General features: G+C 41.8%; 1 protein-coding gene across 1 annotated transcript in view; it reads left to right on the top strand.

Annotated features, from left to right (window-relative positions):
* The first annotated feature begins 230 nt into the window (after window positions 1-230).
* Window positions 231-14,186, top strand: part of stard9 (StAR-related lipid transfer (START) domain containing 9) — a 44,139-nt gene continuing 30,183 nt past the window's right edge. Inside the window, exons 1-3 of the mRNA XM_085342426.1 lie at window positions 231-483; window positions 2,651-2,720; window positions 6,644-6,760. Of these exons, the coding sequence (XP_085198552.1) occupies window positions 437-483; window positions 2,651-2,720; window positions 6,644-6,760 (234 nt within the window). The 5' untranslated portion in view covers window positions 231-436. The remainder of the gene's footprint in view (window positions 484-2,650; window positions 2,721-6,643; window positions 6,761-14,186) is intronic.

Here is a 14,186-nt window from a genome sequence, read left to right as displayed (position 1 = left end):
AATAAAGTTTATCAGCTTGAATAATCTGCAGATTTTTGGGGGGTGTTTTTAATCAATGTGAAACTCAATTTAAAGACCTTTTGAAATGTAGAGAAATTTAAATAATAACAGACATGCAAAAAAAAAAAAAAAGGATTTGAATGTGGCTAAAAGGGAGGAGTATCCAGCAGCATCCCCTCCCTCTCCTTCCATGTCTGCCCTGCAGGAAGTTTCACTTCTCTGCTGAGACTTTTGGAGACGTTCGGATTCTCGATCAGAAGTCGGGAGATGGCTTGAACAAGAGCGGGGGGGCTTACCGGACAACTTTGCCCCACTGTATTGGAGAAATATGAAGCGATGTTCACCATGCTCACATTAAAACCGTTATTTTACACTAAGTCCGACTTGGACAGCTGCTGAGTTGCGTGTAAAACCCCTCAAAACAACAACACACATCATGGCAAACGTAAAAGTTGCGATTCGAGTCCGACCTCTCAACGCGAGGTAAGTTCCCGAGTTAGCTTATCCAGCTAATACAACATAATTTAATAGTTTATTATTGTTGTGTTATTGCTTCTTTGTGTCTGGAGTGCTGCTACCAGTATTTAAAACCATGCAATGTTGCCTGCTTCTTGGTGTGTTCAACAAGGCGTTATACTTCGTATGTTGCCCTCTTTTGCTTCTATTTTGTCCGTTTTGCTGCTTTAAATCGAAATCGAGCGTTAAACTAGCTCGTTAGCTAGCTCAGTACAACGCCGTGGTTTAAACGATGAGTGGTGCACATGTTGAATGATGACAACTGTGGCTGTCAGGGGTACTGCCTACTAAATCAGCCTGTGTAGAGCTGAGTAGTAGTAGAAAAATGCAGGAAATATGTCTAAATTCAGGCAGGAAGTGAATGAATTACATTTCTGACTGACCCCTGCTTAAAGCCTCGTTTCGTGGCTTTTAGCTACAATCATATAAGTCATTATATTCCATTATGTCTGACAGTGTTATGCATATTCCATACAAAAACCTTTTTCACTTTGATCACATGGAAATGTGATGCATATTTTTTAAGGCATTTGTTACCTTAAACAAGGCAGGAAAGTTGGAATGAACACGTTGGTTTGGTTTAATTTTCCGCTTTATGTTTAGGTGGGAAGATTTTGTTACATTTTATAGCGCTATGAAATCTGCTGGAACTACCAAAAACACGCCAGGAGGTTTTAAAAGCTGCCATTTACATCAACAGGAAATTGCTACAGTATGTTAAATGCAGTTTGTTATTTTGAGGGGGTCTGGAGAAACACTTCAGACAAGTTCCATGGTGGTGTATTTAATTATTTTGAACTCTGGCTGGGTTGCTTAACCTCAGAGGCCACTACAGTACCGTAACAAAGCATTATTCAGGCTATGAAAGGCTGGACAATGATTCTTTCAGCTGGTCTTCCTGGTGTTTTACATAACAAAAGAATTTCTTATATTAAATGTTCACTGTCATGCAAATCTGTCCTTCCTGATTTGGGATTCTGACACCCTCATTTTGCTCATCGCTTTGAAGGATGTATTTCCTTCCTCTATATATTTGAATAAGGACCTGCTGTGTAACAGAGATAACATTTACACCAGCCAGGTCTGCATTCTTCATTCGACCTTGCATTTGAGCGTGTTGCTCTTCTGTTTTAGTTGACTGGCAGGATTCAGTAGGTGCCCCTGACAATGTGGGCAACATCTCACATATGCAAAAAAACAAACAAAACAAAACATGTCAGCCTGAGCTCATCTTAAGTTTGTATTAAAACACGTTTTTGTGCAAGGTTTACTGTTTTCCAGTCCCCAACCACCTCATGTACACGCTGTTTAGAGCCTAAGATTGAAGGTTGGTGGTTTTGGGTTGGGCCGCTGCTGGGGTTGGCAAAATGAGTCCCACGTGGTGAAGCACAGGGGGATGATTTACAACAGCCGCCTCGTGTGTCCCTAGCCCACCACAGAGATGGAGCTAGATGCCACTGCAGGCAGCATTTGCCATCATTATCACTCCTGGAGATCGAAATCCTCTCAGCTTCGTATTGTGATTGCCTTCAGTTTTGCTTGTGTTGCATCAGATTTGCTTGGTCCAGCTGCTGAAGCACACACATACACATACAGCGCACACAACGGATGACACAGTGGTCTTGATTACGCTCACAGAACCCTTGTGTGCTCTCTGGACTTTGTGGAAACGGCTCCAGCTGCATCTCAGACAAAGTTTTTGCAGAGCATGTCGGGGTCTGTTTTCATTTGAATCTGGGACTGGTCAGTGGTGCACTTGTGTTGCAATTTCATGGATCACATGCGCACACACACACAATTCATTGTGTTAATTGTCATGTGATGGCCTCAAGGCGAGTGGAGCCAGCGTAAATTTATCTCGACACTCTCTGAATTATATCAGCTGCAGCAAAAGAGGATTTTTAAAACCGATTTGAAACAGTGTATAGGATGATTATACAGCTTCTGAATTTAGAGTGAAAATGTTCTTAAAGCTCTGTCTGGTTTGCATTTGAGGTGTGAGATCCTGGTCAGTACTGATAGCATCCCGTAGGGCCATTTCTCTCTAGTGGAAGCATCAACCTTCTCAGTTGTTACCCACACCTAATAATAATAATAATAAGCATACACTTTTTTTTTCTTTTCTTACTCACAGGGAGAGCGCAGATGGAGGAAGGCTAGCTGTTCGGGTGGAGGATAAGTTTGTGAAGATCCGAAACGTGAAGGTGAGTAGTCCTGTATACAAGTGTGACAGAATGGGAGTTGCACATAGCAACAACAGGATGTTTACAGGCTTAGTTCAACTTTTCCCCCCTCCTTTAAGCTGCTTCTGTTTGTTGTACAGTATGTGTTGAGCTCACACACACACACACACACACACACACACACACACACACACACACACACACACACACACACACACACACACACACACACAGCATAGCGACCCTTCCTGTCGAACACATGCAGTCTGAGCCCTCGGTGCACAAATATAAACAACAGCGCAACTACGTCATACTTCAGATACCTCCCAAACATCTCCAAGAAGAAACTGAAAGATAAAAACACCATGCAGTAGCTTTACTGTTAAATTAGGGGGGTTTATGTGAATCTGGCATGTGGCTGGAGTTATTATTCGAGGTTTCATTGAAGTTCTTGACATTTGGAACTAATTATTTTGTGAGCTTACAGTCCTGTAAGCTGATACTTTCACCACATTACCAACCTGCTGTGTCATATAGCTGAGTAGGCATGTCTGATTGGTTGAGCTGCATTGCCTGCAGACAGTCTAATGCTGTCTCTACAGCTTCAGTATGGAAAATGTTACACTTTATTTCTGATTTGGAATATCTGTATGAGCTAATATAGAAGTGAGAAAGCTCTATTTAAAGGGTCTAGCCTGTGGAAACAACAGCTATTATTATGATTCAAAATGATAAAGGACTTTCAGCTTGAAACCATTTTTGAAACTCACATTTAATCTTAAAGAAATGCTTCTCTTTATTTGCATTTTGTTTTAAATGCATGCTTTCAGGAAGAAGGTTTGGGTGGTGGACTAGAGAATCTGTTGCACATGATGTGACAGGAGACAAACCACATATGGCCTCCCTCTGCCTTGGAAAGGGATCGTGAACCCACGGCTCTTGCAGATCTCATGGGAATAATTATTTATGGAAACTGGGACAGTTTTGGAGCGTTTGAGACAGAAATAATAAAGACTGGATTTCAGTCGCAGTAAACAGCAAGTGAAACAACCTATAAAGACCTACTGAAATTAGCCTGTGTAAAACAAGAAAGAAGTAAAGGATAATGTTTTACAAGTTGTCAGGTTTCTTTAATATAAGTTGTTGGAGCTTTGTCGTTCAGGAGATTTGCCAGGGGCTGGTGTTGCTCTTAGTTCATCCCTCACACTACAAGTTCATTGTCCGTTTCCTCACAGTGCACAGGGGTTAAGTAGTCATGCTTTCAGGCAACCCAATTGCTGTGAACAAAATTGAATCCCAGGGCTTAGTGCTGCCTAATGCTGCAGTCAGTAAACGATTACTTACACAGATGATAGAGTGGGCTACACCTACAAGTAGGGCTGCTCGATTATGGCAAAAATGATAATCACGATTATTTTCACTGAAATTGAGATCTCGATTATTTGACGATATTTATTTAACCCTTTAAGACCTACTATAGAACCAAGTCCGCCAGAGCTTATATATATTTTTTTTTACATGTTGTAGTGCCATTTGTGGGAGCATTTCAAGTTGCTATACAACTGTTATAGCCCATATTTTAATAATATATATGTATCAAGTCCACAGTAACTACATTAATTGCAAAAAAGTGCAATAAACTACAAAAAAATGGAAAATCGTTTTTGTTTTTTTACATATATTTCTACTTGGAGAAATTTAAGAGGTTTATCCCTCAAAACGTTAAATACAAAAAAGTTGCAAAAAAAAGTTTACAACAACAAGAAATTTATTTTGAGTGTCTTCATAGTTTTATTTTGGAGATACTGCAGGAAAAACGAAAAAACAATCCTATGATGCAAATTTGCAAAGAAAACAGCACGTGCATCAAAATAAACTATTTCCAGATGTGCAATTCGAGTTCTAAGCATCCCAGAAACTATTCAGAAAAGTCAAACATGACCAGTATAGGCTTTTAAGGCCTACAAGTAAAAAAAAACAACTACATTTCCTCGAAAATGACGTCACTTCCGGTTTCGGCCAGGAAATGGCGGACATGTGATCGCGCTGACCTCTGTTACACTGTGGGAACAGTGTTACGAACAGCTGATCGGATCGGCAAAGCGTGTTTCTGGAATATTATGTTTTTGTTGCTGCAAGCGCTTTTTATGCAATTTTTGCAAAGCTATATGTGGAAGGAAACCGTGACCTAGGACAAGCTGATGGCATAAGATGTAAGTACAACTCCTCCGGTTTCATATGCAAAACAAATTATTGCGCTAGCTTACACGGTTCAGGTTCTACAGGGATTTAAAAATAGTTACACAAAACGGAGCATGCTGCTCTGACCAAAGGGTTAACAATGACTTTAAAAAATAATATAAAATAGTGTGCAACACCACTGAAGTTTTTTTTACCTCTCTTTTCAACCAACGGCAGTCACTCTCCTCTCCAAATAACTTTTGCTTAGCTTTCCGAGCTTCCCTCAGGTCCTCTTAATCAGCGGTCCCCAACCTTTTTTGCGCCACGGACCGGTTTATGCCTGACAATATTTTCACAGACCGGCCTTTAAGGTGTCGCGGATAAATGAGGGAGGGGCTAATAATCGGCTCAGTCATTTTTAATGATCGTTGAAAACCCAGATCGTAATCGTGATTAAAATTCGATTAATTGAGCAGCCCTACCTACAAGACTCTTTTTCCAGCCCCCTTCTTGGTGCTTTTTTTTTTTTAACCAGCTGTAGTTGTGCTGTATTACAATGGAATCTGATCTGAACAAATGTAAACACAACATGTAATGTCAGCAACTTTCTCAATCTATTTATCAGTTCACCCCAACAAGGACTACTTTCACCTAGAACAGCAGAAAGAAAAAATAACCTTCCTCAAAGCCACTGTGTTCAGATATAATCTTTTATAATAATAGTAACATGCTATCTCATATACAGTACTGTGCAAAAATCCTGACAACCCCTGATTCATATTTTGCTAGGAAAAAAACATTAAATAGATGCAGTGTCTTATTAAAACATGTACTCATGTAAATGAAGATACAGTATATAAAGCAGAAACAGGGTTTGTGCAATTCTAACGAACTAACGAAGTCAATATTTAGACTGATCACGTTTATTCATCAACAAACCCAGAACACTCTCGGGAAAGCTTTCTTGTCATTACTTTTAAGTAGTCTTTGTGACATTTAAAGCACTGGTTAGAAAATGGTCGGACTTATGTACTGGAGTGAAAATGATTGAGCCCTTCAGATAGCTGGCTGTACCAAGGCCCAGTATAAGAAAATATAATGAGCTTAGTAGGTCTACTTTAAGTTAAATGATATAATGACATAAATATAATTATTACCTTTTCAACCACAGGCAAAATATTAGATTGGGAAATTAAGTGCAAGAACAATAATAAAACACAAATGTTATCATGAGCAGATGTAGCAGAGACTCATTGGATCCCCAGTAAATTGTAATGATTTTTTTATTTTACATTGCAGGCAGTGACTTAGAAGCATTGTTCAGGTGCTGGACTTTTCCAGTGCAGTTGTTACGCACGAGTGAATGCAAATGCTGCTGTGCTGTCTTTCCTCAGTTCAGGATTCACTTGCAGTAAGCAGAAAGTTGTGCAGTGTTAATGCACTGTGGCAAAGAAAGAACTGGAGTAGGAGTAAGCTTGTTGCTAATGAATGGAAAAAGCTTGCTTGCAATTCCACACTGTTGTTTAGAGCCTCATAAACAATGTCCATAGTACTCACTTCATGACTGGGATGTTTGGTTTCATTTTCTTGTTTTTTCATGTTATTAAAAGCATGCACGCTGTAAAGTCTGTCACTATGCTTATTTGTATAAGGTAGAATTTAGTACTTACTGGCCGTGCTGCTTTACTGTGGTAAGCATTGTTACTTATGTATCTTAAATGTAGACTAATTATATGTCTTACACTTTTATCTCCTTCCTAAAGTTGGATGGACGGACAGAAGGAGCTGTAGATTCCAGGGAGAAGCTTCTGGAATTTTGTTTTGACTACTGCTACTGGTCGGTGGATCGCGCAGACCCTCACTATGCATCGCAGGAGGAGGTAATGACCTAACTCACTGTGATTATGTTACTCACCGCAAATAACATGGTATCCTAAGTCATTATTTTTACAAAGGTGGTTGCTCACTGACTTATTGGTGGTAGTTATTTATGTTGTAAGCATCTACACAGTATATTAAAACACCAGAGTCTATGTCTATCATTTAGCCTCAAACATAACCTTTCTGTAATGTTAAGCCTGCAGTTCAGACCTTTAAATCCACAATCAAAATTTAACCAAACAGAATGCTCTAAAATTCTTGAATATACAGTGGGGCAAAAAAGTATTTAGTCAGCCACCGATTGTGCAAGTTCCCCCACTTAAAATGATGACAGAGGTCAGTAATTTGCACCAGAGGTACACTTCAACTGTGAGAGACAGAATGTGGAAAAAAAAATCCATGAATCCACATGGTAGGATTTGTAAAGAATTTATTCGTAAATCAGGGTGGAAAATAAGTATTTGGTCAATAACAAAAATACAACTCAATACTTTGTAACATAACCTTTGTTGGCAATAACAGAGGTCAAACGTTTACTATAGGTCTTTACCAGGTTTGCACACACAGTAGCTGGTATTTTGGCCCATTCCTCCATGCAGATCTTCTCGAGAGCAGTGATGTTTTGGGGCTGTCGCCGAGCAACACGGACTTTCAACTCCCGCCACAGATTTTCTATGGGGTTGAGGTCTGGAGACTGGCTAGGCCACTCCAGGACTTTCAAATGCTTCTTACGGAGCCACTCCTTTGTTGCCCGGGTGGTGTGTTTTGGATCATTGTCATGTTGGAAGACCCAGCCTCGTTTCATCTTCAAAGTTCTCACTGATGGAAGGAGGTTTTGGCTCAAAATCTCACGATACATGGCCCCATTCATTCTGTCCTTAACACGGATCAGTCGTCCTGTCCCCTTGGCAGAAAAACAGCCCCATAGCATGATGTTTCCACCCCCATGCTTCACAGTAGGTATGGTGTTCTTGGGATGCAACTCGGTATTCTTCTTCCTCCAAACACGACGAGTTGAGTTTATACCAAAAAGTTCTACTTTGGTTTCATCTGACCACATGACATTCTCCCAATCCTCTGCTGTATCATCCATGTGCTCTCTGGCAAACTTCAGACGGGCCTGGACATGCACTGGCTTCAGCAGCGGAACACGTCTGGCACTGCGGGATTTGATTCCCTGCCGTTGTAGTGTGTTACTGATGGTGACCTTTGTTACTTTGGTCCCAGCTCTCTGCAGGTCATTCACCAGGTCCCCCCGTGTGGTTCTGGGATCTTTGCTCACCGTTCTCATGATCATTTTGACCCCACGGGATGAGATCTTGTGTGGAGCCCCAGATCGAGGGAGATTATCAGTGGTCTTGTATGTCTTCCATTTTCTGATGATTGCTCCCACAGTTGATTTTTTTCACACCAAGCTGCTTGCCTATTGTAGATTCACTCTTCCCAGTCTGGTGCAGGTCTACAAAACTTTTCCTGGTGTCCTTCGAAAGCTCTTTGGTCTTGGCCATGGCGGCGTTTGGAGTCTGACTGTTTGAGACTGTGGACAGGTGTCTTTTATACAGATGATGAGTTCAAACAGGTGCCATTCATACAGGTAACGAGTGGGGGACAGAAAAGCTTCTTACAGAAGACGTTACAGGTCTGTGAGAGCCAGAGATTTTCCTTGTTTGAGGTGACCAAATACTTATTTTCCACCCTAATTTACGAATAAATTCTTTACAAATCCTACCATGTGGATTCATGGATTTTTTTTTCACATTCTGTCTCTCACAGTTGAAGTGTACCTCTGGTGCAAATTACTGACCTCTGTCATCATTTTAAGTGGGGGAACTTGCACAATCGGTGGCTGACTAAATACTTTTTTGCCCCACTGTATTACTTTTGAATGCAGTCTAATAGATAAAAATATCCATGTATTTTTGGTGAACAGGATCTGGTTTGATGTGTAGTTGTTTGCACTGCAGCATTGCCCAAAGCTGTTTCTTGTTTTCGTGCCATATTACATGCACTATTGTGGGTGGACACTGTGTGTGCGCTGATCCAAGTTTTGGCCACAAGTTGACTCTGGGCAAACCGAATCTCCAAAAGAAGAACCCAGAGGAAGCACGGTCCTTGTAGACAAACCACAACAAGAAGGGTGTGTGTTGTTTTCTATGTTTTTACACAGACGGCCACTCTGGGGACGTGATATCAGCTCCATCTGTTACCCTGCAGTCTCTTTGCCTCAGAAATGGCATGGCTAGAGTCGGCTTGCTTTTCATGTCCTGACTGTGACTGGGTGATTAGATATCTTCGCACTGCTTTGATTGGAGAGTGTTACTGGAACCTGAGATGGGCTTGAGATTAAGACGAGGTAGTGCTCATTTTTCAAGGAAATTTCCTCATATGGATTTTTCTTATTACACATAGGTTTGTCTCATTATGAATTTCTTTTTCCGTCACGTTTTACTTAGCGCAAAAGCTTAACAAAAAAACCTTTGGTTTTAGAGCCAGTCCACTTATTCTGTCCTTTGTTAATGGGGTTTCCTTCTCTGCCACGCCCTCTGTGCTGCACTCCACTCTTGTCAGTACTGCTTTTGTATGTGTTTGAGAAAGACTGGGCTGTGCCAATGGCCCACACACTGCACAGAACTATAGACAACACAACACTTCTTCCTGTCTCTGCTTCTGGCTTTATCTGCTTGTGTCCTCAGCGGAATCGTGTCCAGTCACAGTGGCCTGAAGACATTCCTCTGATGGCCTGGTGTGGGAGAAAGGGCACCAGTGATGGACTGAGCTGCTGGATTTAAATCTGACCTCCTTTCCAGAACTAGAGTCCAAAGCATTGTCTCCTCAATAGATTATGTATATCGTCATGTCAGCTGCTTACTGATCAGACATTATAGTTGAAAATGTTTAAACTGAGTCTTTCTCTGATGGATTTGATGACACAAGGCCTGATGTAAAAAGGAGAAAAGACTGATTGCATGCTGCAGGGCAAGAACCATGATTAATGGCGCATTGCCAGGTAGACTTACATGTTCAGAAACCAGTCGTAACTATGTTACCAAACAAACTGGCAACCGAACTTTGCAACAATGCCCTGTTGTGCTACCTCATTTAACTGCCATTACATTTTGGTCATTGCTCCAACGTCACCCCTATGGATTTTGTTGTTTTTGTTTCCTAGCTTAATGAGGTGATGCTATTTTTTGCCAGTGCTGGATTTCTCATAGTTTCTACTCAAGCAAATTATATTTTTGCATACTTTACTTTTTTTTCATAGCAGGAAAACAGACTTTGCCTTGCATGCAGTGTAGTTCCCAGGAGACTGAGACAATCTGAAACAGTGGGGGAATGAGACATGGAGAAACTGGATCTTAACTCCTGCTTTTCCAGTCCAGCAGGACTATCTCACCACTCCCACCTCCCCTCTCCTCTCCCCATGGATACATGCCTGCTGCTCTGTGCTGTCCACTGTACATGTCCATGCATCACTGATAGTTTACACTAGATGCTTGTAGTGTCTTCCAGCTTCATACACGGTTATAGTGAAGAGTGAAGACAGAAATGTAGTGTCTTATATCTGATTATATCTGATTCTTTTCAATGAGGACTGTTCACAAAAAGTTGACCTTTTAGGTCGGGAGGTTTGGTGTTTAATATTTATGTTTATAGGAGAAGGCTGAGTAGGGAGGAATGAGAATGGCTTTGCCCGGTGATGAAGGGTAAGATTTTGGAAGAGATTTATAATGCATAATGAAAGCCAGCTGTTTGGCTAATGTAGCAAAACAAGTGGGACTATTTGTCTAAATGGTGCCTTTGTTTTTGGCTTAGATATTAGGCAAACAAATATTATTTCCCCCTTATTTATTACCACAAACCCCTCAGCTTGTTTATTGCTTCGGTCTGTAAGAAACATGGAAGGGAAAAATTAAAGAGAAGCAGCGGATTTGAGTTTGGATAGAGACAAATGGCAAGAGAAAGTGATTAGAGACAAAGAGGGAATGCTGCTGAGGAGGAGGGGATATGGGCCGGGGGTCCGCTGTGCCTCTGCAGCCCCCCAGCTCTCCCCTGCCAAACTCACAGCTGCCTCACTAAGCAATTTTTCACAGTCAAATTTCAGTGTGACAACGTCACTGCTGAGGATTCAGCTCGGAGCACAAGGTTTTCTGTTGATTGCCTAATGGACTCAGATTGCAGGGGCTTTCCCCTCCCTGTCATCTGTATCTCTGACTTTTGTCAGTGTGCTGTGCGATTTAAATATGGCAGCAGTGTTTCTAGGTCTGTGTGTCAGTGGTGCTGCAGAGCGAGGGGAAGAATGGCTTCTCTGTGCATTGGAATAATCCTTCACACGCATGTGAGCAGTCGGCCGAAGCAACAGCCAACCGCCCTCTTCAGGCTGGTTTGAATTATCTACAAACATGGCACCAAATAGACCACATGATGTCAGCATAGAAATCTGAGATCTATGCCATATGGGTGCAGTGTGAGCACCTGTGTTTTATGGATACTCTGCCCTCACTTTTTCTATCAGCGAGGGAAGCAGATGAAAGGAATCATTTACGACAACGAGTTAAAGTGTGTACATAGAAGCGTACCACAAAGGATGCGGTGAAGTCATTTGAAGACAACTGTAAACTTCAAATGGAGCCTCCTCTCTGTAACATGTTCACTGTGCACACTTTAGTTGCTGTAGAAAGAACCTTGTGTGTGTGTGTGTGTGTGTTATTTAAAATGGGACACTTGTTACTGTTTTATTTATAGTAGACATACAACATTGATATGTTAGTGTATTATGAAGTGTGGTGTGAACGTGTGGACCTCTGGAAGAGCAGCTGCTACTCTATAAAAGCTAATGGGGAGCTAACAATATTGGTGTATTTCAAGCCTATCTGTAATGATACTGCATAAGTCTGGTCCCTAGTAAATGCGACTATATACTGAGCCACTCTAACCTACCCATGGGGGATATCACACAAGGCTCCCACCAGTCTGAAGCCTGCAGAAATAATTCCCAGCTTCCCATAAAGATTGTAATATGCAGGTCCACTGTACAGTGTTCTGCTTTGGCCTATTTAACAGCGATATGAGGGGGAGGAGCAGCAAGTCCCCAAACTCTTTCCAGATATGGTTTTATTTATTTGTGTTAAGCCTTGCCTTTGCCACAGTAGTTGCATCAGAAGTCAAGGCAAAATGAAGTGAAATACACTGTTGGAGTGCCCCCTGCCTTCATTTTTCTTCACTTCCCCTCCTCTGCTCTGCTTTTCTTTCCCTGGTGCCCTTCATCATGTGTAGGGATGCCTGAGTAATGAAGAGCAGCCTATCTGTTTGGCCTGCACATCTCTGTCTTTCCCCCTCCCTCTCATACAACCTCTCTGCTCTTCCATGCTAATTTGACCTACAAATTCTGTCCAAGTGTGACAAACGAGAGCGTTGTTGAACTCTGGCCAAACAGCTTCCTCTGTGTCTCTTCTTGCTGCTTGTGATTCAGCCTCTGCTGCCCGTGTCCTCGCGCTCCCTTTTTCCTCTCTGTGATGTTCCCTTTCCCTTTTCTCTCTCTTTCTAATCTAACTCTATAAACCCAGATTCCTTGCAGGAAGGACAAAGATCTCCTGTGACATCTTTTTTTTTTGTTGTTGTCCCATGTCTAAACAAAGGCATTTAGTTTTGCTCAGGGCCCAGCTGTTGTGTTTGTGTAACCCACTTGGAAAGTGTAGGACGGGAACTGAGTGACCCTTATCTCTGCTGCAGCTGTCCACCTCTGGACAGAAAACTGGGAGTAAAACCATTTTCACATGCAGACTCTCAGCTATGCATTGCTGTTGGTGACGCCCCTCTTGCCCGATCCTTTTGGTTGCGTCACACTCGGCTAAAGCAACGAGAAGCCAAAGTTTTAAATGTGGTTAAATGCTTCGCTCTGCTGGCCGTTTGCCATCACCCTTGACGACATTTACACGTATTTACACACAGACACGCTACACATAAATACTTCTCTGGGGTTTAGCGCAAAGCAGGCCACATAAAACCAGACCAGCAGTTGGCACTTCCACAGTGAGCGATTACAGGACTTAACTCATTACAGAGGCATTATTCCATGACTTTTTTTCCAACCGTATTGCTGTATTTCTGTGCAGGAATCGCTTTTTCGTCAACCTTTCTCACGCACTTCATTTCCTTCCACCACTTTTCCCTTCTAGTTTGTTACCAAGCCACAAACTAGGCTCTGTGTTTGGGAAAAATTAGTTTTGCTCCGTGTTTTAAAACAAACTTGAACACAGTATTTGCCAGATCTCTGGCATAAAAAACAGCCAGATTCTTGTTTTACAGATCTGCTCCAGCTTACTTTGATGCGCATGAGGTAACTCAGGATTTTAGGTCTGTTGCTTATATAAACTTTTAGTAGATAGATACTAGACAGGACTCACCACTTGTTTAAAAAAAGCTGTAGTAAATATCACGTGGCACCATTTTAATGTAACATTTCTTTGCTTAAGTTTCATCATAATTTGAGGCCGCAAATGCATTTTATTAAGAGATAACGGTGTGCACAGTCTATTCTTGCACAACCAAGTGTTTCACTTAGTGCATCCCTGCGTAGCTGGATGATAAAAATAATATTATGTGATCTGCATTTTAAGTAATCTTTCCTCTGGAGGCTCTGAAGGCAGTTTTTCTCCATATTCTTCTTGATAATGTTTTTTTTTTTTTTCCACACTGAAGAGAGGGATTTAGCTTCTGCTAGATCTGGAGCCCTTCTGCTTTCCTCTTTCCTGCTTACTGTGTTTTGACAGTGACTCTGACCGGTGTTTCCTTCATTTAGAATGAAATCTATATTTTGCTTTTTCATTGTTAGATTGTTTTTCCTCAGAGGGCAACGCTTTTGTCCTTGTTTTGGTTGCTGTTTCGGCAGCCACTTAACTGGTCAGATGCAGACATGGGCGCGTGCACATGCAGCGACCTTCCTGTTCATTGTGGTGTTTAGTTTCTGTCTGTTTTGAGGAGTTGATCAAGCCTGCACATTTGCTGTCGCCTTGGCCTGGAAATTTCAGTCTCCAGGCTATTCCTATTTATTCTATTTATCCCCTTTGTATATTTTATTTATATTTGTCTCTGTATTTATATATGTGTGTGTGTGTGTGTGTGTGTGTGTGTGTGTGTGTGTGTGTGTGTATGTATATATATATATATATATATAAAAAAAAAAACACCCAGCACGCCCCTGCGGGCGGTTTATCCTTCAAGCTCGGGTCCTCTACCAGAGGCCTGGGAGCTTGAGGGTCCTGCGCAGTATCTTAGCTGTTCCCAGGACTGCGCTCTTCTGGACAGAGATCTCCGATGTTATTCCCGGGATCTGCTGGAGCCACTCGCCTAGCTTGGGAGTCACCGCACCTAGTGCTCCGATTACCACGGGGACCACCGTTACCTTCACCCTCCACATCCTCT

Source organism: Diplotaxodon limnothrissa, linkage group LG19, assembly GCF_057381915.1.
Source record: "Diplotaxodon limnothrissa isolate DT_005_m linkage group LG19, D_limnothrissa_male_GT1.1, whole genome shotgun sequence".
NCBI lineage: Eukaryota > Metazoa > Chordata > Actinopteri > Cichliformes > Cichlidae > Diplotaxodon > Diplotaxodon limnothrissa.
This window is presented reverse-complemented; position numbering and strand designations above follow the sequence as displayed.